The sequence below is a fragment of the Salvelinus sp. IW2-2015 genome, linkage group LG24 (assembly GCF_002910315.2).
Source record: "Salvelinus sp. IW2-2015 linkage group LG24, ASM291031v2, whole genome shotgun sequence".
NCBI lineage: Eukaryota > Metazoa > Chordata > Actinopteri > Salmoniformes > Salmonidae > Salvelinus > Salvelinus sp. IW2-2015.
Window position 1 is genome coordinate 7622065 of NC_036864.1, and position 22973 is coordinate 7645037.

Sequence of the window (22973 nt, forward strand, 5' to 3'; positions counted from 1 at the left end):
CGCTGTGGTGAAGTGGATGGCTGTTCCCTTTTTGTGGCATGATCTCGCATGGTCTCATAAGGCAGAAGACTGTCTAACTCGCTCTCTACCATTCCATACTTACTACTAATCCCCTATCTCCTCATTCACACGTTCATTTATCCATTCATCTTTGTGTGACTATTTGCTCTGATACCTTCCACCCAGAGCCGGGGTTGATGAGTTAAAAGTTGGGTTCATGTAGCTGATTCCACTTGGTAGATATTGGAAGTGTGCTTGAATAGTAGTTAACTCTGTGAGATGCTGCCTGGCACAATGAGCGGATGGACCCAGACTTCTCGTTTTTTCCTCTTTCCTACTTCCTTCCTCACAGGAAGTGCATGTCTCTACCTACTGAGCCTTTTCATAGTCTCTACTGTTCTGAGTGGTGCCGTGTTCACTAGTGTTGGGTGGTAGCTCTTTGTGGCTATGTGAGCAGTTTGGGTGATGGCTAACTATTCAGTATAGCTCCGTGGACCATCTCCCTAGAGGAGCTTTGCTACAATGGTGATGGTTTGGGTACACACCTGGTTTGTAGCCTGGTGAAGGGTAGTCTACTAGAAACCAGCAACCCAAGTCCATCCTCTCCCACTTATGCTGTCCATCATGTCCTAACACGTGTCTTCATCTCCCCCAGTCTGCTTTCAGGCCACACACTCACATCGACGCCATGTTCAAGGTTAGAAACGTCATCTCTCTCTCCCTCCCTCCCTCCCTCCCCCTCTCCACCGGACGCAGTTGGATCATCCCAGACTCAATGTTCACTGTGTACCATAGACTCCAGGGTCGTATTCATTCGGAACCAAAYGGAAGAAAACTGACTGAAACAGGGGAGGGACTACCTGAAGTTGTCCAATAACAAACACTCCTTTTTCTGTTATCCGTTGCAAAACATTTTGCTACGGTGTGGCCTAATGAATACGACCCAGCTCTCTCTCTGGGTTGAGAGCGTCATCACCGATGGATTGGTCTGTGTACCGTCTGTTGGTTATAGTGTATTAATGGTGTTCTAGATGTATGAATAGGTATGTGTTTGTCCTTGAATGCCACTTAGTGTAGTTTAACATTACATTAACATTTCCTTGACATGATGCTGATGTTATGCATATCAAATCAAATCAAGTTTATTTTATATAGCCCTTCGTACATCAGCTAATATCTCGAAGTGCTGTACAGAAACCCAGCCTAAAACCCCAAACAGCAAGCAATGCAGGTGTAGAAGCACGGCGGCTAGGAAAAACTCCCTAGAAAGGCCAAAACCTAGGAAGAAACCTAGAGAGGAACCAGGCTATGAGGGGTGGCCAGTCCTCCTCTGGCTGTGCCGGGTGGAGATAACATGGCCAAGATGTTCAAATGCTTCATAAATGTTCACAAATAATAATCAGGAGTAAATGTCAGTTGGCTTTTCATAGCCGATATTAAGAGTATCTTTACGCTCCTGCGGTCTCTAGAGAGTTGAAAACAGAAAGTCTGGGACAGGTAGCACAGTTTATTTGTCACGTGCCCGAATACAAACAGTGACCTTACAGTGAAATGCTTACTTACAGGCTCTAACCAATAGTGCAAAAAAGGTATTTGGTGAACAATAGGTAAGTAAAGAAATAAAAACAACAGTAAAAAGACAGTGAAAAACAGTAGCGAGGCTATATACAGTAGTGAGGCTACATACAGACACCGGTTAGTCAGGCTGATTGAGGTAGTATGTACATGTAGATATGGTTAAAGTGACTATGCAAATATGATGAACAGAGAGTAGCAGTAGCGTAAAGAGGGATTGGCGGGTGGCGGGACACAATGCAGATAGCCCGGTAAGCCAATGTGCGGGAGCACTGGTTGGTCAGGCCAATTGAGGTAGTATGTACATATGTACATGAATGTATAGTTAGTGACTGTGCATATATGATAAACAGAGAGTAGCAGCAGCGTAAAAGAGGGGTTGGGGGGGGGCACAATGCAAATAGTCCGGGTAGCCATTTGATTAGCTGTTCAGGAGTCTTATGGCTTGGGGGTAAAAACTGTTGAGAAGCCTTTTTGTCCTAGACTTGGCACTCCGGAACCACTTGCCATGCGGTAGTAGAGAGAACAGTCTATGACTGGGGTGGCTGGGGTCTTTGACAATTTGTAGGGCCTTCCCCTGACACCGCCTGGTGTAGAGGTCCTGGATGGCAGGCAGCTTAGCCCCGTTGATGTACTGGGCTTTACGCACTACCCTCTGTAGTGCCTTGCGGTCGAAGGCCGAGCAATTACCGTACCAGGCAGTGATGCAACCAGTCAAAATGCTCTCGATGTTGCAGCTGTAGAACCTTTTGAGGATCTCAGGACCCAGGACCCTCAGGACCAATGCCAAATCTCACTCAATGCACCAARCTCACCTTCAACTAAAGGGTTTGGAACGGGGACGCAACTTTCTCCTAAGTGGCATTCAAGGGCATATTGTAGGAATACTCACCTGTCATTGGCTGTATATTGGTCTAATGTAGACTTTTAGTTGATCAATTGGATAGATGAGTAGGACTAGATTTGATAGAGATTACACTGCATAGTTATAGAATTAACAGTCATACTGTTGTCGTTAACAAATTATTTCTGAATTATCATTGTGAATTAACATAGAAAAAACATTTAATGACATCTTGATGCTGATTCTTCTCTTTCTCTCGCTCTTGTCTTTCTCTCTCTCACTCTCGTCTTTCTCTATAGTGTCAAAACCTGGGTAAGCTGACTACAGTCCAGTTGGGTCATGATAACTCTGGGCTGCTGGCTAAATGGTTGGTGGACTGTGTCATGGTCCGCAACGAGATCACAGGACACACCTACAAGTTCCCGTGTGGGCGGTGGCTTGGYAAAGGCGTGGACGACGGCAGTCTGGAGCGYGTTYTGATTGGTGAGCTGGCGTTGCCCAACGCMGATGAGGATTCTGGGARAGGGTGTCGCACGCCCGACATGCAGCATTCGCCGGGTCAGACCAGGCGGGTCAGCATCACCTCGATGGGAGGACGCGGATACAGTGAGTAACACCCCTTCATGACATGACATGACATAGCATAACCATTACCTGATTTACTGTTGACCATAACTATAGATATTCACTTTTTGTCTCTTCTCTCTCTTCGGTTGCAGAGCCCACCTCAGCTCAAATCCAGGAGGCCATCGGCGAGGCAGTGAACAGCATCTGCAAACACTTCCACAAGCCTGAGAAAGAGGTGTGTGTTTGTGTGTGTGTGTTAGAGAAAGTGCGAGACCGACCTGAGAGAAGAAAATAACAAGCACCTGCTCCATGTTCTCCATTTAGTCTGTTCATTTGAGTTGAGACAGTGAAGGATCTGTATAATAGGTTTTTGACTGCTGCAGCACTCTCCTCATCTGGCAGGTTAATAGTCTCTCTGAGGTGCTCTGTCTGGGAAGGATGTCAGGACAGGGAGCAGATKCCGTTTCTCTTTCATTATAAACACGATGAACTCATTCTAGTGCTTAACAATCACCTCAACCCTCTGTCTGCACACTCTCTCTTTAAATACACTCTTCTTCTCTCTGTAGAATTACTCTCTCTGTGCTCCCCTCCGGGCTCTCTCTCTCTCAAGTAAGCATTTCATTGGACGATGTATACCATGTGTATCCCGTATATACAACTAATGAAAGTGAAACAAGTCTAAACCCCTGGAGAGAGCCGTTAACTCAGCATCTACATTAGTTTCACTGGAGAAATAGTATAGCATTAGCCACAGCTAATGTAGGGGCCTTCGGAGGAAGAAGGCCTTTATAGTGCTGTATAAATGCTCTCCACTGTCACATGCTGGTGAACTCTGTGCGGGGGAATATGAGAACAGTGTTTTTTAATCTGTTGAGGAGAATAAAGGGAATGTGATGTTGATTTTAAGTGAACATGTTCACTGTTTCTAATTGGTGCTTCAAAAGGGTAGTGTTGCATCATGTTTGTTGTTTGAGAATCAACAATTGGTACCTTTTTTAGTCTCAAGGGTTAATGAAATGATGCGAAAGCTCTCTATCTGAAACTCTCCCTCCCTCCCTCTCTCCAGAGGGGCAGTCTGACCATCCTGCTGTGTGGTGAGGTTGGTCTGGTCGGGGCTCTGGAGCAGTTCTTCCACAACGGCTTCAAGTCCGCCCGCCTCTTCCAGAAGACTGTCTTTGTCTGGGACTTTGTGGGTGAGTGGCCTACCTACACACCGCTACCTCTGTCTAGTGGAATAACCTAGAAATACCACACCTTTCTCTCTACGTATGATACATTGAGATGGATTGAAGGGTTATTCTTCTTCTATGCAGGTGCTAAAGTGCACCCGCTATCCATCTTTGTGGTATGATTATAGATCTTTGTGATAGGCTTCCCTCTAGTGGTGAAAACTAGGATATCGCATACTGTACTTCCCCAATGGAAATAAAATAGTCCATTGAAAAAGTCCCTTTGATACTCAAAGTAACCCTGCAGGTAGCTGCTTTAGCTGTCGTATGAAACGGCTGCTTCATCCTTTTATTAATATTCATAACACAGCTTTTGGCTGATATGATAAAGGATATGAGCTTATGGTTTCCATGGAGCACTTTACTTGCACAGATCAAAGGTTCAAATATAATGAAGCGTGAACCCCTGTAGACTTGACATACTCTTTTAGCTCTAGATCAATCAAATCTATTTATAAACCTCTTTTTAGCAGTTGTTACAAAGTTCTTCTACAGTAGAGTTCTTCTCCCTGGTCCCGTGTGGCTCAGTTGGTAGAGCATGGCGCTTGCAACGCCAGGGTTGTGGGTTCATTCCCCACGGGGGGACCAGGATGAATATGTATGAACTTTCCAATTTGTAAGTCGCTCTGGATAAGAGCGTCAGCTAAATGACTTAAATGTAATGTTAAATGTAGACCCTACCTCCATGTCCCCTCTCCTCTTCCTGTTCTCCTCCTCTGCCCCCACCTCCCTAACATATCTCTTTCTCTCGCCCTCTACAGAGAAGGCGGTGGCTTACATGGAGTCAGCAGACCAGATGGGGGACATGCAGGAGACTGCGCCCCTGGGCCTGACCTGTGTCTCTCTCTGTCACTATGTCAGTGCCATCAACTCCTCGCCCAGGAACATTGGCAAGGACGGCAAGTTCCAGCTGCTTGTCTGCCTGGGGGCCAGGTGAGGGCACAACTCGCACGCAGTGAGACAGAGATGGGGCTGCAGGTAGCATAGTGGTTAGAGCCAGTAACCGAAAGGTTGCTGGATTGAATCCCTGAGCTGACAAGGGAAAAAATCTGTCGTTCCGCCCCTGAACACTGTTCCCCGGTAGGCCATCGTAAATAAAAATGAGTTCTTAACTGACTTGCCTAGTTAAAGGTTAAATAAAAGAATTGAGCTGTAGTTGTTATTGGCACAAAGCATCCAGAGGGCTGTATTGGGAATCAACATCACACTTCTGAATAGTCTCATTGGTAACATGGAACCAACTGTTTAGCAAACATATTCCTAATGATCTTCTCTCTCTCGCTCCTATCTATCTATCTAGAGATCGTCTGCTGATTCAGTGGCTCCCTCTGTTGGTGGAGTGTCCAGTGATCCAGCGGATGTAYGAGGAGTCTGCTCTGCTGCGGGACCGGACCACGGTCAAYGMTCTCATCGCTGTCCTGCAGACYCTCCACGACTTCCCCATCACCCTGGAGGCCTCGCTCGTCAAGGGCATCGACCTTTAACCCCTACCGCACAGCCTGCTGGGAAACCATCCAGTCCAGGACTACATTACCCACAAACCCTTGCTCTGTTCCCTTTTGCCCTTTCACTGTCGCCGTCGTTGTCGAGGCCTGCTTCAGCTGATTCACTCTGGGAAAAGTCTTATAGGTAGGGAAGTAAAGATTGAGGACTTTCTAAAGAGACCAGAGACAGTTCACTACCAAAGCAATCGATTCCACTGCTTCAGAAACAGAAGCTTTGGCTTTTAATCATTGATGAGTGATGATGCAGTGTTATTATTACATAGCTTGTGGTTTTGAAAATATCCTTTTTGATATTTAATAAGAAGGGACTGTTTTTAAAGAAAACCCGTGGATGTTTCCCTATGTGCTAGATGTGTGTAGCCCACTGTAGGTAGCTCTTCAATGGACACTTTTAGCCTGTGTGATGGAGATCCTATCTTTGCCTGTCTGCTGGATCCTGCTCCAACTTCAGCTAGCGTTAGCATTAGCAAGCATGCCTGTGGGTCATAGTAGGCCAGGAATAAGGAAACCAAAACAGAAAGTGACTGTTTGCCCCCTGCTGCCTCTCCATGGTCTCTGCACTGGGAATATCTGTGGGTGAAACTTCATCAGCTGGATGAAGAAGACTACCATGGAAAGAAAAACTGGACTCGTCTGCTTTCAGCACTACACTGAGTTGTGTGCAATGCAGCTTTTTGATTGGATGTTGGCTCATTCTAGATACACCTACTGTGTTGGACTGGATCTTTGTTCTGCTTTGTGATTGGCTAGCAGATCTTGGTGGACACAAACACTGCGCTGAATTGGAGAGGTCTTTCCTAGGGGGGCAGGGGCTTTTCTAGGGTTGCATGGACATTCCAAACAAATTACAGGCATTGACCTGACCCTATTTCAAACTGTGTGTGTCTATGTACAGAGTGTACAAAACATTAAGGACACCTTCCTAATATTGCGATTCGGGGCACCTCCCCCTTTTGCCCTCAGAACAGCCTCAATTCGTCATGGCATGGACTCTACAAGGAGTCGAAAGCCTCCACAGGGATGCTGGCCCATGTTGACTCCAATGCTTCCCACAGTTGTCAAGTTGGCTGGATGACCTTTGGGTGGTGGACCATTCTTGATACACACAGGAAACTGTTGGGCGTGAAACACCCGGCAGCGTTGCAGTTCTTGACACAAACCAGAGTGCCTGGCACCTACTACCATACCCCGTAAAAATAAACGTAAATATTTTGTCTCGCCATTCACCCTCTGAGTGGCACACGTAAACAATCCATATCTCAATTGTCTCAAGACTTAAAAATCATTCTTTAACCGGCCTCTTTAACTAGTCTCCTGCCCTTCATCTACACTGATTTGAAGTGGATTTAACAAGTGACTTCAATAAGGGATCGTAGCTTTCACCTGGATTCACCTGGTCAGTCTGACATGGAAAGAGCAGGTGTTCATAATGTTTTGTACACTCAGTGAATGTGTTCTCCTAATGTTATTTTTATATTAGAAATTGTAATGGTCAATGTATTCAATTTCATCCTCGTTTATGTCATGCACTGTGTGTGTGTGTGTGTGTGTGTTGTGTGTGTGTGTGTTGTGTTGTGTGTGTGTGGTGTGTGTGTGTGTGTGTGTGTGATTGTTGACTGCAAAATGGACACTTACTCTGCATTACTCTGTGCGGTATTGAAATGTTCCAGCCCCTTTTTAATGTGATACATGTGAAATACACTGTAATATAAAACAATTACAATAAGAACCTATACATACAACCCCTAATGATGTATTTATCATAAATGCCTCAAACCTTCCTATAAGTGGTTATTTTCTGGTGAGTGTTAACTCCTTCTGGGACTATTTCTAGCTGGTTGTATTTTTCAATCTAAAATGGGTCTCTTGCCACTTTTTCAGTCAATCCTTAATGAACATCTTCTTATATTTCTGTAACAACAAGTGTAAATAGGGTGTTTATGCATGTGTACTAAAAAGGGTGATCAGAATAGATGTTGACTMAAGTTATTAGGCTAACTATGACCAGACAATAGATTTGAACCCAACCAAAAGGGAAAACTGACAGATTTAGAATCACACTTAACTGTGTTTTGACCACAGTACTTTTCCAGTATTAACGCATAAAAGGACAGAAAATGTGTTTTTAATGTTCTGATTTTATGTATTTATTCCTATAAACTGTGGTAGTAATCAAGAAACGTTGAGACACTGGTTGCGACAGGGGCAAAGAGCCGCCTGTGAAATTACATGCTGCATGTTGATCCATGCGAATTTCCTTCTATAACATTCACAGTTTGGTCCTGCTACTAGGTTCCTACTGTCTTGTGTATCATGGATTCCAACAATCAAAAAACCTATCTACCTGTATCTGTAAGAAGCAACAAACATAGGAGGATGATTGACTCCATAGATGTTTAGCGCATAGCTGTGAGCAAAGTGTCCGTCTACAGTAGTGTAGAGAGAATAGGGTCCCTCTTTGCATCTCCTAAAGTGCTACTGCATGCAGTTGTACTCTGCGACTCGACTGTGTACTTTCTCCTAACACACCACTACAGCTAGACTCATTCAGTAGTCCTGTACTGTACGTTTGTCTTTATGTTACATGAACCTGTGACAAACGCTGTCCCCCGCTGGGTGGAATATCTGTCCTAACATTACTAGGTAGGCAATGCTACTACAGAACCTTCCCTTTCCTACAAGTGCATGTGTAAACTGTATGTCCAGTGGGAGGAGATCATGTAATGAATGGAGTCCTATGTCCATGTAAAAGTAAATGATAACTGTTCTGATATTAATGATGCACTTCATTAAAAACTTGCTCAATATGTTTGATTCGTGTGTGTGTGCACAGCCCTCGGGTAAAATACATGTCCATTGTGATACTGAGATCACCTCTATGGGTGGAGATGACATATGATCCTCATGAGAATTCAATGACAAACAATATAACGTTTAACTCATCGAGCAACTTCTGATTCCTGTTTCCCTACCAAAAAAAACAATGATTGTTACTTACATGGTGCAACCTGTTATTTTACGAATGTTTTCTAGCTGAATAACTTTTTAATGTTGTGTTTATTGCATTATTACTACTTGTTTAAAATAGACTAAATTGTCTGTTAAAACGACCTAATGTGCTACACGTACCACACGTAGCCTACCTACAGACATGCTGCCTCTGTATTTTCGGAGTAGTCACGCCTCCTTTCTTCGATTCACAGCGCACAGATTTCAACTGGTTCCACCCCCCATTTCCCGCGTAATTCCCCTCCTTGTATGGGCAATAGAATGCAGACGCAGTCAAAACTACAGTTCCGTATGTAAATTGGTTTGATTGAAGAAAATCAGAAAATGGTGGCGTTGCCAAACGCGCATGCGTAAACATCTCGAATACTCCTAGGGAGTCTTCGCGTCCTCGCTTCCTTCTCAAAACCCATTGGATCAGAGAGCCAGAGGTCTCGCCCCTCTGACATTTTCCTCCAATGGGTTTTGAAAACAAGTTGAGAGAGGACGCGAGCTAAAACAATTGAGATTCTCCCCCAGACACGCAAGTAAAACGGCAACATCCGAACGGTGTGGACGTTAATGGTGTATTCAGTGTTACATGAGTTTAAATAGCTTACTAACGACGTTTTTTATAACTATTACAACTCATTCATCATTGACTATAAATAAAGGTAAGGACATTACTTTGTTTGAAATAGAATTGGCTGTCTGTCAAGCTTCACAGTATGCCTGAAGTTATTCGAGGATGTAGGCTATTTAACATGGTTAAATATCTATAAAAAGCCATTCAAACGTTTCTTTATTATTCTAAATTGTTTTAAACTTTGAGTTAATTCATGTTTATTTCAGTTTTTTGTCAGCGAATGACACACTGGAAATGGTATTCGTGTTGGGCGCTCATTTCTTCTGCTTGGCATCCAGTGACAATGAATGCTCACATTCTTTGATCAGGACTAGAGTCCAACAAATGTTTTGTTTTTGTGCAACAACACAACAATTCTAACCTACACTATTTTAAATAGTTATGTAATATTCTTTTTTTCAAATAACGTATTTATGTTATGTAGACTAGGCTGGTTTCGTTTTCAAGACACCATACCGCCGCATCAACAAAACCTTCAATGCAAACAGTGTAGGCCAGAATACTTGACAAGGAGTTAATCATTTCGTTGTGTTATAACCTTTTTTTATTTTATCAAGTTTCGATTACAATCTGAGTAAAACATTTTGGGTGTGAGTGACATTTGTGTGGTAGGTGGGTGTGTGGCTCAGCGCCAAACATGCCACTGGTCCCCTTCCAATATTGTTCAACCCTGTAACTTGTTTGCATGCATGGACTGTTCAGGTCTTCTAACTTTAAATAATTAACACTTGTGTTAATAAACTTCCTAAAAGTAGGTAGCAACCAGCTTCTCTGAAACGTGCATGTGTTTACAGTCAGTGGGTTTGGAACCTTCCCACTGCGCACTGACGCACAATAATTCGGAAAACAAAGACATGGAGAAAGATGCAGTATAGCAGCAGCGGTGTTGAGTGTCACGTGGTAGTAATTGTTTTGGGTGGTTTTACGAACTGGTAGAAGCAGCATTCGTACTCGTAAGGTCAAATTGTGTCTGAATATAGATGCTGTTTATGATGCAGGAGAACTAGAGGGGACCATGCTTTCTCTGTGGGTGGTGATCGATGTACATTCGACATATGCAAGTCTTTTTTTATTTTACTTAAATAATGTAATTTTAAAAACCAGTAGACAATGCAGTGGTTGTTTTCATTTGATCCAATTATTGATGAAAAAACGATTAAAAGCAGTTATTTTGAACGTAGTAAATTTGGCAAGCACATCACCAGTTCAGTGTACAGTYGGCACCATGTCGCCCCGCCTGCATCCTTCGAAGCATGTTGGCTATTGGGCCTATATAAACTCAGCAAAAATAGAAACGTCCTCTCACTGTCAACCGCGTTTATTTTCAGCAAACTTAACGTGTAAATATTTGTATGAACATAAGATTCAATAACTGAGACATAAACTGAACAAGTTCCACAAACATGTGACTAAGAGAAATGGAATAAGGTGTCCCTGAACAAAGGGGGGTTCAAAATCAAAAGTAACAGTCAGTATCTGGTGTGGCCACCAGCTGCATTAAGTACTGCAGTGCATCTCTTCCTCGTGAACTGCACCATATTTGCCTGTTCTTGCTGTTACCCCACTCTTCCACCAAGGCACTTGCAAGTTCCTGGACATTTCTGGGGGGTCCAACAGGTCCCAGATGTGCTCAATGGGATTGAGATCCGGGCTCTTCGGTGGCATTATCATGCTGGAGGGTCATGTCAGGATGAGCCTGCAGGAAGGGTACCACATGAGGGAGGAGGATGTCTTCCCTGTAACGTACAGCGTTGAGATTGCCTGCAATGACAACAAGCTCAGTGCGATGATGCTGTGACACACCGCCCCAGACCATGATGGACCCTCCACCTCCAAATCGATCCCGCTCCAGAGTACAGGCCTCGGTGTAATGCTCATTCCTTCAACGATAAACACAAATCCGACCATCACCCCTGGTGAGACAAAACCGTGACTCGTCAGTGAAGAGCACTTTTTGCCAGTCCTGTGTGGTCCAGCGACAGTGGCTTTGTGCCCATAGGTGATGTTGTTGCCGGTGATGTCTGGTGAGGACCTGCCTTACAACAGGCTGGACTGAGGGCTTGTAAGCCTCTCTCAGCCTATTGTGGACAGTCTGAGCACTGATGGAGGGATTGTGCGTTCCTGGTGTAACTTGGGCAGTTGTTGTTGCCATCCTGTACCTGTCCTGCAGGTGGGATGTTCGGATGTACCGATCCTGTGCAGGTGTTGTTACACGTGGTCTGCCACTGCGAGGACGATCAGCTGTCCGTCCTGTCTCCCTTAGGCGTCTCACAGCATGGACATTGCAATGTATTGCCCTGGCCACATCTGCAGTCCTCATGCCCCCTTGCAGCATGTCTAAGGCACGTTCACGCAGATGAGCAGGGACCCTGGGCATCTTTCTTTTGGTGTTTTTCAGAGTCAGTAGAAAGGCCTCTTTAGTGTCCTAAGTGTTTATAACTGTGACCTTAATTGCCTATCGTCTGTAAGCTGTTAGTGTCTTAACGACCGTTCCACAGGTGCATGTTCATTAATTGTTTATGGTTCATTGAACAAGCATGGGAAACAGTGTTTAAACCCTTTACAATGAAGATCTGTGGAGTTATTTGGATTTTTACGAATTATCTTTGAAAGACAGGGTCCTGAAAAAGGGACGTTTATTTTTCTTTTTGAGTTTACGTCAGAGCTGGTATTATACAATCGTTTGTGCGCTAAAGATTTACGACCGGTCCTGCTGACCACATGTATGGCTTTTACAGTGTATCTTCTTTTTTTAAATGTAGGTAGGCTATTACATTCACAGCGGTTAGCTTAACCTTTTAATGTCTTTGGCACGATGAAACAAAAAAAGCTTTAATCACGATGTATCAACTCCCTTTTATCCCTTTTCACATCATAATCGGATCTGTGACCACGGACAATCGAGCATCACATGGATGCTACCACATGCCCGCATCCCTGCTATAGGGAGTCGGGACCACATAGCTTTTCGTTGCATCAGCACTGTGGTTGCATAACAGCGTCACGGTACATGGACAGCCTGTCCTGTTCCGGGCTCATTGACGTGATGATAACCTAGTTCTCTCTGTCTGGAACTCTGGGCCATGCAAGCATTAAGGGGGCTCGTCTCCACAGGGATTGTGTGATGCAGGCCTATGACTGTGTTATGTTCATAGTAATGCATGAACAGGGCAATAACCAGGGTTTTAGTGAGGTCCTGAAGCTCATTTACTGCTTTTCTATACAATTAAAACCCTTCAAAATGCTATTTGGAGAACAACAAAAATGACTCTGGCCGTTATCATCTTGGCTGCTGTAGGTTGTTTCACCTGTCAATCTACAAGCACAGCCTATTAGCTATACCATTGTAATGTTCATGGAGGAAGTATGATAAATGATTCCCACTGTAGCATCAGATGAAATGGAAACTTATTACATTTCTATAGAGCTGTATTGTTAGCATTTTAATATAGGCCTATAGGGAAGATGTATATTGATCTTGTAACTTTTTTGATGATAATCTTACAGATTTTCTCAAAAGACCGCCCCATATGAGGCACTGACTCCAAGTGTTTTGGAACCACTGTACTAACCTCTCTGAGTGCTTCCTCTGCGTTCTCCTGCACGCGTGCCTCAGCCTCACCACGATCTCTCAGTAGCCTACTTACTCTCTTTAAAGCAAAGTTATGACTACTTAGTAAAAAAAAATGTTTCCTGTTGACGTAGGCTCCGTTTAACGGTAGCTTACTTCATCCTTCTAGCTGGTTTGGTCATTCTAGCCAGAACTCTTAAACGTTACCGCAAAAGAAGTCTCTGCCGGCAGCTAGCCACCTGACTGACACATCTATAAGAAACGACTTACCAGTTCTGCAGTCATTCTTCGAGAGTTGTTTTGTTTATTTGGGGGATGTGTAGACGGGAGTCGTGGGAAGGTTTTTAAATGGTCTTTTTTCACATTAGACAAAATGACCGAGGTCCGGACTTCTGTGTCCTCGTATGTAGTTACGGCCATGTGCGTGAATTATGAAGACTGTTATTCCATGCTGTTGTGAACTGAACTCTCCTGAAGAGATGGTTCAGGGACAGGAAACTCTTATGAACAGTCAACCTTTGAATGAAAACAGTTAGTCGCCCGACCTGTATACTGTTGAATCAGTGATTAGGCTATCCTCTCCAAGAAATAGACCGATGGGTGTGTCATCATCATTTTTGCCAGATTACATATCCATAGATTGTATATAAACATATGTGAGTGTAAGCTATCATTGCTTCATTCCTGTATCTCCTGTATGTCCCAGATGTTTGGCTTCCACAAGCCCAAGATGTACCGGAGCATAGATGGTTGCTGTATCTGTCGGGCCAAGTCTTCCAGCTCCCGCTTCACCGACAGCAAGCGCTACGAGAGGGACTTTCACAGCTGTTTCGGGTGAGTGGACCACTCCTCTATACACTGGCTCAGACCAAGAGCTCAGACCCTGGGCAGGTCCAGCTCTCAGCTTCTCTCTGGGGGTAGAGAGGTCTGAGGCCTTAAGACTTTCTGTCAGATTTGGACAGTAAAGTCATCGCATTCTTTTTAGGATTTTTGTCAATGCTCATTCGAATGACTATGCGACACCTTGTTACAGCCATGCACTCTGTAATGCAATTAGATATTCATTCCGTTTTGGAGACCGTTTTTGTTTTAACTCCCAATGCAATAACCTAAATAATTGAGTATTTTACCCATGGAGTTTATCAAACGAGGACATTTTTGTATGCAACCAGATTTTTAAAGAGTTTTACATCCTCACCTTGTCACTCTGCCTCTCCGCTATTGGCCGGGCCAGTATGCGTCAGTCCATTGCTATGGTAACCGGTGATGTGAGTCAACAGGAGAAGCGTTCTGGCAGAAAATAGCTCTGACCGACTCCCACTGACTGGAGCAGGGATAATAATAACCACACGCTGAGCTTCAAGGCTGTCATCGTTCATTCTCTCACACACCTCTCTCCATATGAAACTCATCCTCATTCTCTCCCCTATAATGTGTCTCTCCAGGCTGAGTGAGGTGCGTTTTGGGGAGATCTGTAATGCCTGTGTTCTCCTGGTGAAAAGGTGGAAGAAACTCCCAGACGGATCCATAAAGAACTGGAATCATGTAAGGCCTCAGAATCCATCCATACTCCCTGTCCTACTCCCATCCACTCTCAGTATTGCAAATAATAMGTCTTAAGACAACACCATTACAGGGAGTGACTGACACAACTGTAGGYGTATAATAACCACTTTTTCTTAGATGCAGTGCACCCTGTTTGTTTGCTGTCCTATAGGCCATTCTATACATTCATGCAGTTACCTTGGAAACAGACATCCATCCTGCTCTGATGTCACTCAACCCTTCTCTCCTGTGTCACAGGTTGTTGATGCTAAAGGTTCAGGGTCAAGCTGGAAGACGACAGTGAGRWCCAAGAAGATGAAGAGAGCCAGGCCAAGCCAGATCAGCCGAGTGCAGAAGGAGCTCAAGAGACACAGTAAGCAGCTGATACTCTGTCTCCCAGCTACGCTGCCTTGTGAAGTGCAGACTTTGGTGTTTCAAAAGTAAATGTATCACAACTCTTCTCTCCATTATTTATCCTTCCTAAAGGGCTGTGAAACAAGAGACCTCGATTTATATTTTTGGACTAATTCCAAAATGAATATTAGATGTATATCTGAACCATGTCTGCTATGTTATGAATAAGTTGAGAAGAGTTTCTGATTGTGCTCTGCCTGGCCCCCACAGACTCTGACGCCCACAGCACCACCTCCAGTGCCTCCCCCGCCCATTCTCCAAGCTACAGCAACCAATCAGACGAGGGCTCGGACGTGGAACTCTCACCAGGTGCCACCCACTCGCCAGTCTTCTCTTTCCTGGACCTCACCTACTGGAAAAGGTAATGGCTGGTCTGGTGGAATCAGGGTCATATTTATCAGGCACCAAAAAGACTGAAACTAATGAGGAATTACATGAACTTGTCCAATGAGAAACACTCGTTTTCTGTTGCAAAATGCCTTGCTACGGTCTGCCCAAATGAATACATCCCATGTTATACTCCACCAGTTTGGGTTCAGATGCTGTATTTCCTCATAATTAATGCATCATTAAAGACAATACTGTGCAGCCGTATTCATCAACCTGGCCAAGGCTTTCGACTCTGTCAATCACCGCATTCTTATCGGCAGACTCAACAGCCTAGGTTTCTCAAATGACTGCCTCGCCTGGTTCACCAACTACTTCTCAGACAGAGTTCAGTGTGTCAAATTGGAGGGCCTGTTGTCCGGACCTCTGGCAGTCTCTATGGGGGTGCCACAGGGTTCAATTCTCGGGCCGACTCKGTATACATCAATGATGTCGCTCTTGCTGCGGGTGATTCTTTGATCCACCTCTATGCAGACGACACCATTCTGTATATATCTGGCCCTTCTTTGGACACTGTGTTAACTAACCTCCAGACGAGCGTCAATGCCATACAACTCTCCTTCCGTGGCCTCCAACTGCTCTTAAATGCAAGTAAAACTAAATGCATGCTCTTCAACCGATCGCTGCCCGCACCTGCCTGCCCGTCTAGCATCACTACTCTGGACGGTTCTGACTTAGAATATGTGGACAACTACAAATACTTAGGTGTCTGGTTAGACTCTAAACTCTCCTTCCAGACTCACATTAAGCATCTCCAATCCAAAATTAAATCTAGAATCGGCTTCCTATTTCGCAACAAAGCATCCTTCACTCATGCTGCCAAAGATACCCTCGTAAAACTGACTATCCTACTTCGGCGACGTCATTTACAAAATAGCCTCCAACACTATACTCAGCAAATTGGATGCAGTCTATCACAGTGCCATCCCTTTTGTCACCAAAGCCCCATATACTACCCACCACTGCGACCTGTATGCTCTCGTTGGCTGGCCCTCGCTTCATATTCGTCGCCAAACCCACTGGCTCCAGGTCATATGTAAGTCTTTGCTTGGTAAAGCCCCGCCTTATCTCAGCTCACTGGTCACCATAGCAGCACCCACCCGTAGCACGTGCTCCAGCAGGTATATTTCACCCCCAAAGCCAAATCCCCCTTTGGCCGCCTTTCCTTCCAGTTCTCTGCTGCCAATGACTGGAACGAACTGCAAAAATTACTGAAGCTGGAGACTCATATCTCCCTCTTTAACTTTAAACATCAGCTTACAGATCACTGCACCTGTGCATAGCCCATCTGTTAATAGCACACCCAACTACCTCATCCCTATATTGTTTTTTTAGTTTTTTTTCTCCTTTGCACCCCAGTATCTCTACTTGCACGTTCATCTTCTGCACATCTGTCACTCCAGTGTTTAATTGCTCAATTGTAATTATTTCGCCACTATGGCCTATTTATTGMCTTACCTCCCTAATCTTACTACATTTGCACACACTGTATATAGATTTTTCTATTGTGTTATTGACTGTATATTTGTTTATCCCATGTAACGCTGTGTTTGTGTCGCACTTCTTTGCTTTATCTTGGCCAGGTCACAGTTGTAAATGAGAACTTGTTCTCACATGGCCTACCTGGTTAAAATAAATGCAAAATAAAAATGAACTCCTTAGCCCTATTTAATCCTCCTTCATGGTACATTTGTTTTATTTGATTCCCTCTCTCACTATAGTGCTTTGCTGTCTTGACCGTCCTCTGTGGGTTTTAGGCAGAAAGTGTGCTGTGGCATCATCTACAAGGGACGCTTCGGAGAGGTCCTCTTAGACCCCCACCTCTAYAAGCCCTGCTGCCAGAAGAAACGGCAGCACCAGCCAAAAGAGGAAGGAGAGGAGGAAGCACAGGCGAGCAGAGCGAACGTGATGCGCCACGCCCCACCGAACAGCCCCCCGCCCCCCCAGGTTAAAGAAGATTAGGGGAGGGGAAGGAAGGAAGAGTGGGGATTTGATGTCATAATGTCATATGACACTCTAAAGAAGTCAGATGGATACCGTTGGGATTTTATGACGTCTACTGGTATTGCTTTCTATTCAAGAGCAGCTGGACGACTTATCAAATGTTGTGTTCTGTACCAGGATGCAGTGAGGTTTGTTCTATTATATCTGTTAACAAATATTGATTCTTTCTCTCTGAGTGCTATGAGATTGTGAATATTCACAATTTGTTTTCAATATGAAATGCTGGATTCACAAAAGCTGTATGAGAAATGGAGACCTCTGGAACTGTACCTTTTGTAGTAGGATAGAGCCATATCCTTTAGGATAGAGAACAGCCTTCCACACTGCCTTCTCCTGTCTTGTACCTCACACATATATGTGCGCGCAAACACGGCCCTGGTCCCTTTCTGAAAGGATGCATTCTCTTTTTTTCTCTCTTTTCTTTCCCTTACGCCACATGGTCACTGATCGGACACCTAATATTGTTAGGGTAAAGCTGTAGAAAATGCCATGTGACAAATTATGTCAGAGGTTTGAAAAGTGGGAAGAAATGATGCAATTTTAAARAGTTTGTCCAGAGCCTTATTCTTCTGTAAAGGGACACGTGTACACAACCAATGTCATATCCACCCTTGATTGTGCGCCAGGTGTACTCTGTTGTATTGATACTATACTCTTTCCAGTGCACGTTTAATATGTAAGGCCAGTGATCTTGTTCAGTGTCTTTGGATGTACGTACAAAGCATATTCAAACGTTTAAAGGGAGCCTGTAGTGTGCCCTCTAAGCAGTGATCCTGATGCAAGCGCTCTCGATCGCCAGTCCTCACCTGAACCATTATAAGCTAAAACCCACCAACTGACCYTGGAGCAGCACTTTTTGAGCACTTCCTATCTCAGTCTACGGACCAGTTCCATTTAGTTTCCTAGCCCCTTAGAGCATATCTGAAGGTGATKGTATAGTGGACACTTATTTATTCCTTTCAAATCTCTGAACACAAACGGGGTTCTGGGAAGTGGCTAAGATGCTGAATGGAACTGGGCCTATGATGTCAAAAGACTAGCTGAGTGGGCCAACCAAAAAGATTCCCTGGTTTTCTCCTATTGAGAGATTTGATGCCTTGTAATTGTACTTTAGGTTTGACGCTTTCCAAGAACTGTTCAAGTCCTGCAGGACTCGGTTGTACAAATCCATCTACATCTTTAGCATGATGACCTTAGGGGTGAAATAATAACACTATTTTTGTCTGTCACTTTGCCTCTGTTTGGCGCAAAATACTGTACAGTTCTGAATATATTTTTGAATATAAATGGACAAGACTACAACGTAGTGAATAGGCCACCAACAKTTAGTTCTTAGTACATGTCCCAAAACTGTCATGGCTGGTTCTATACAATTGTCAGTACAAGGTAACTTTAATCTAAACCCCTCCCTCATCCCTCGTGTAGGCTACTTCTGTCTTCACTTTTATTTCAAGAAATGTGTTTTCTTGTTCTGTACCTCATGCATATTCACTACTGTTCATATAATTTAAATGTTATTCAAAACACGGTAAGATTTATTTGACACTGACATTGTCTTAGMATTTTATTCTACAGTGAAATAGACTCAAGCCTGTATTTACATTGCATCCCGGGGGGGGGGGGGGGGGGTAGGGCAGATCTCTTCTACTCATCGCGGGCAGGCGCTTTTTGGGTATTCAGTTAATGTATTTGTTATATTTGGATCTAGATGTGCAAGCTCACATGCCAAATGAATGCAAACTCATTATTCCATAAGCTATCATGTTCAATATACAGTATTTTATTCTCTGCTTATGGTTAATATTAGCACTGAGTGTACAAAACACTTCCTATTTCCATGACACAGACAGACCAGGTGAAAGCTATGATCCCTTATTGATGTCATCTGTTAAATCCACTTCAATCAGTGTWGATGAAGGGGAGGGGACAGGTTAAATAAGGATTTTTAAGACTAGAGACAATTGAAACATGGATTGGGTATGTGTGCCATTCAGGGAGTGAATGGGCAAGGCAAAATATTTAAGTGCCTTTGAACGGGATATGGTAGTAGGTGTGAGATGCACCGGTTTGAGTGTCAAGAACTGCAMCGCTGCTGGGTTTTTCACGCTCACCCGTTTCCCGTGTGTATCAAGAATGGTCATCCAGCCAACTTGACACAACTGTGCGAAACATTGGAGTCAACATGGGCCAGCATCCCTGTGGAACGCTTTCGACTCCTTGTAGAGTCSATGCCCTGACGAATTGAGGCTGTTCTGAGGGCAAAAGGAGCAACTCAATATTAGGAAGGCGTTCCTAATGGTTTCTACACTCAGTGTATGATGACAGCTATTTCAACATACAGATTGGTCACCATGGTTTGATCAAAGCTTTACTACGCAACCCTATTAGTAATGTGTTTATGTATAAAGGCATCAGACATGGACTCAAGTTTGTTTAATGTTCCTTTAATCTTCAGGATTGATTGAATGTTAGGGGAAGTGGTCATTTCTCTTTGTTAATTTATTTGTATGTGTTTTATCATTTTTTTGGTTATTGTTGACTATTTTTATTACTTTCTCCTGTAACCTACCATAACCTTTGTTCTGTTAAAGTTCAGGGGGCTTGTACTATTGAATTCACATTATGTAAATGTTGCCATATACTGTGATATGGATTGTATCAAAACTATACTATTACTCATAGCTTGGTTTATGTAAACTAACTAGGCGTAATTCTCCTGAGATCTCCTATACAGCTGTAGAATGTGCTTATTTTATGTGGTAGTGCTACTCGCATGTGGTAGATATGCACTGTTATTTATCTGTCTTGGAAAGTCCCAATTCTTTCTCAAAACTAATTTTGTATTTTTATACACCATTTAAACTTGTTCATTAAATGTAGTTTTGCTTTTGAGTATCAGTCTCTCTTTTTTTTTTCTCYATCTCTGGAATATGCCTAATTGTTTTGGCCAGATATGTATCTTTACACAAAAGCCATGACTCTTCTTGAAGCTTTGTCCCTTTTAATACAAGGATACAATAGCATGGCTGAAAAGTATAACTAACTATAATGCCATTGAAAGATAGTTCAATGATTGTACTTCGACTATACTGTCTGAACCAGCCATCATGAAGATGGCCTACATTAGACACAAAAGAATACTGTCATACTGTATTATAAAGGCATGTGTGGCCCTTGGTGGTGATTTGGGGAAAAGCTCGTCAGGGAAAATTAAAAACGCAATAACGACCACCTGGAAAGAGGCAGGGCCATTCCTAGTATAAAGGGTGCACACCTGCATTCATTAGGCATCTTCCCACCAACCCAACCAGTTCAACAGAGTCCTAAAGATGCTTGTGTAGTAATGAGTGTCGTGTGTAGCCTAAATGTATATATTTTTKGTATTTAACTATGATTTTATCTAAGAGTTCTAATTGGAGGCGATATTTAAAGCCTGTATCATTACTACAGCCTTACTACAGTGATTAATACTGATTTGTTGCTAATTTTGTAGCAAGCGTGTAGAATCTTTCAGTTCAAGTATATTTCCTTTTTATTGCCCATGCGAAGATGCCCTGTTTTGACATGGTTTCTGTTTTATAGTAAAACCATCTGTCATCATCCTCAAACAAACCATGTTTTTTCTGGTCATAACACTATTTGAATAATGATGTATTGTGTGAAATCCAGTCTTTATAAAGTAGGCTAATCTCTATAGTACACTTTAAAATGTGCAGTTTTGTCACATCACAATGCCACAGATGGATCATGTTGAGGGAGTGTGCAATTGGCATGCTGTCTGCAGGAATGTCCACCAGAGCTTGCCAGATAATTTAATGTTCATTTCTCTACCATAAGCTGCCTCCAAMGTCGTTTTAGCGAATTTGGCAGTACTTCCAACCGGCCTCACAACTGCAGACCACATGTAATCACGCCAGCCCAGGACCTCCACATCTGGCTTTTTCGTCTGTTGGGGTGGTGCTGAGGAATATTTTTGTCTGTAATAAAGCCCTTTTGTGGGGAAACACTCGTTCTGATTGCCTGGGCCTGGCTCCCCAGTGGGTGGGCCTGGATGCCAAGTGGGTGGGCCTATGCCCTCCAAGGCCCAGCCATGGCTGCACCCCTGCCCAGTCATATGAAATCCATAGATTAGGCCTAATGAATTTATTTAAATTGACTGATTTCCTGATATGAACTGTAACTCAGTAAAATCTTTGAAATTGTTGGGTTTGGTAAATTTGGTAAAATTTCAAAAAATATGTGTTGGGTGACATTTTTATTTTTATGTAATCCATTTTGAATTCAGGCTGAAACGCAACAACATATGGAATAAATCAAGGGGATGAATACTGTCAGAAGGCAATGCATGAACACTTCATAAGACATGAAAACAATGTTCAGAATTACAGGAAAATTGGCTTTAAAACTGATTACTTTATACTCTTCTAAACGTCGACCACAAATAATAGGACAAAACTGACTGAAGCATCCTATTAACTTTTCATAGGAATCAAAATCCTCTTGTAGCCTCACTCTAGATTAGAACTAAAGTTATTTGTTCAATTCCACCATTTCCTTGTAGTCCTTCATTTTCTTTATTACATGCACTCGTGTTATTTACACACTTAYGTTTCTTTTGTCTTTATATGCCTCTAGTGACAATGTATATTTCCTCTGTGACAATGTATTTTTTATTGATTCAATGGCAGTTCTTATTTTGAACYGATTTCTAGGCCTTTTCTGCTTCGGAAGCTGTCCCAACACTGAGTTATAGACTATAAAGTGTCTTTGGCTGTGCTAGTAAGTTCTATGTTTTCCTCTATAAGTCTTTGCTAGGTAAAGCCCCGTCTTATCTCAGCTCACTGGTCACCATAGCAGCACCCACCCGTAGCACGCCCTCCAGCAGGTATATTTCACTGGTCACCCCCAAAGCCAATTCCTCCTTTGGCCGCCTTTCCTTCCAGTTCKCTGCTACCAATGACTGGAACGAATTGCAAAAATCACTGAAGCTGGAGACTCATATCTCCCTCTCTAACTTTAAGCACCAGCTGTCAGAGCAGCTCACAGATCACTGCACCTGTACATAGCCCATCTGTAAATAGCCCATCCAACTACCTCATCCCCACACTGTTATTTTTTGTTGTTGTTGCTCCTTTGCACCCTAGTATCTCTACTTGCACATTCATCTTCTGCACATCTATCACTCCAGTGTTTAATTGCTAAATTGTAATTATTTCGCCACTATGGCCTATTTATTGCCTTATCTCCCTTATCTTACCTCATTTGCACACACTGTATATAGATTTTTCTATTGTGTTATTGACTGTATGTTTGTTTATTCCATGTGCAACTCTGTGTTGTTGTTTGTGTCGCACTGCTTTGCTTTATCTTAGCCAGGTCGCAGTTGTAAATGAGAATTTATTCTCAACTGGCCAACCTGGTTAAATAAAGGTGAAATAAAAAAATATGTTATAATTGTTCTACTTTCATTACTCAATTTTGACATTTAACAAACTAAACATTAAAATTATAAAAACCCAAACCGGTTCGTGGATGAATTACCGGTGTAGCCCACTARGTATATAGTAAATAAAAAATATACAGTTTATACGATTTACCGCCCAACCCTAAATCAGGATTGGAGGTGGATGCGCTTGCAAAGCAGGTGCTATATGACGTCACGTCGATTTTCTGTGCCCCAGCAGTCCAAATGTGGGAA

General features: G+C 43.2%; 2 protein-coding genes across 2 annotated transcripts in view; both read left to right on the forward strand.

Moving 5' to 3' along the window:
* Positions 1–8530, forward strand: part of LOC111951413 (DENN domain-containing protein 5B-like) — a 79283-nt gene extending 70753 nt beyond the window's left edge. Inside the window, 6 exon segments of the mRNA XM_070434778.1 lie at positions 656–697; positions 2719–3025; positions 3139–3221; positions 4056–4182; positions 4980–5151; positions 5519–8530. Coding sequence (XP_070290879.1) covers positions 656–697; positions 2719–3025; positions 3139–3221; positions 4056–4182; positions 4980–5151; positions 5519–5702 — 915 coding nt within the window. The 3' untranslated portion in view covers positions 5703–8530.
* Positions 8531–9286: 756 nt separating this feature from the next.
* LOC111951257 (SIN3-HDAC complex-associated factor-like) lies at positions 9287–17638 on the forward strand. The gene is made up of 6 exons (XM_023969295.3): positions 9287–9382; positions 13632–13759; positions 14371–14470; positions 14729–14843; positions 15095–15245; positions 17029–17638. Exons 2-6 carry the CDS (start codon positions 13632–13634, stop codon positions 17231–17233), a joined length of 699 nt encoding a protein of 232 aa, XP_023825063.1. The 5' UTR covers positions 9287–9382; the 3' UTR covers positions 17234–17638.
* The last annotated feature ends 5335 nt before the right edge of the window (positions 17639–22973 follow it).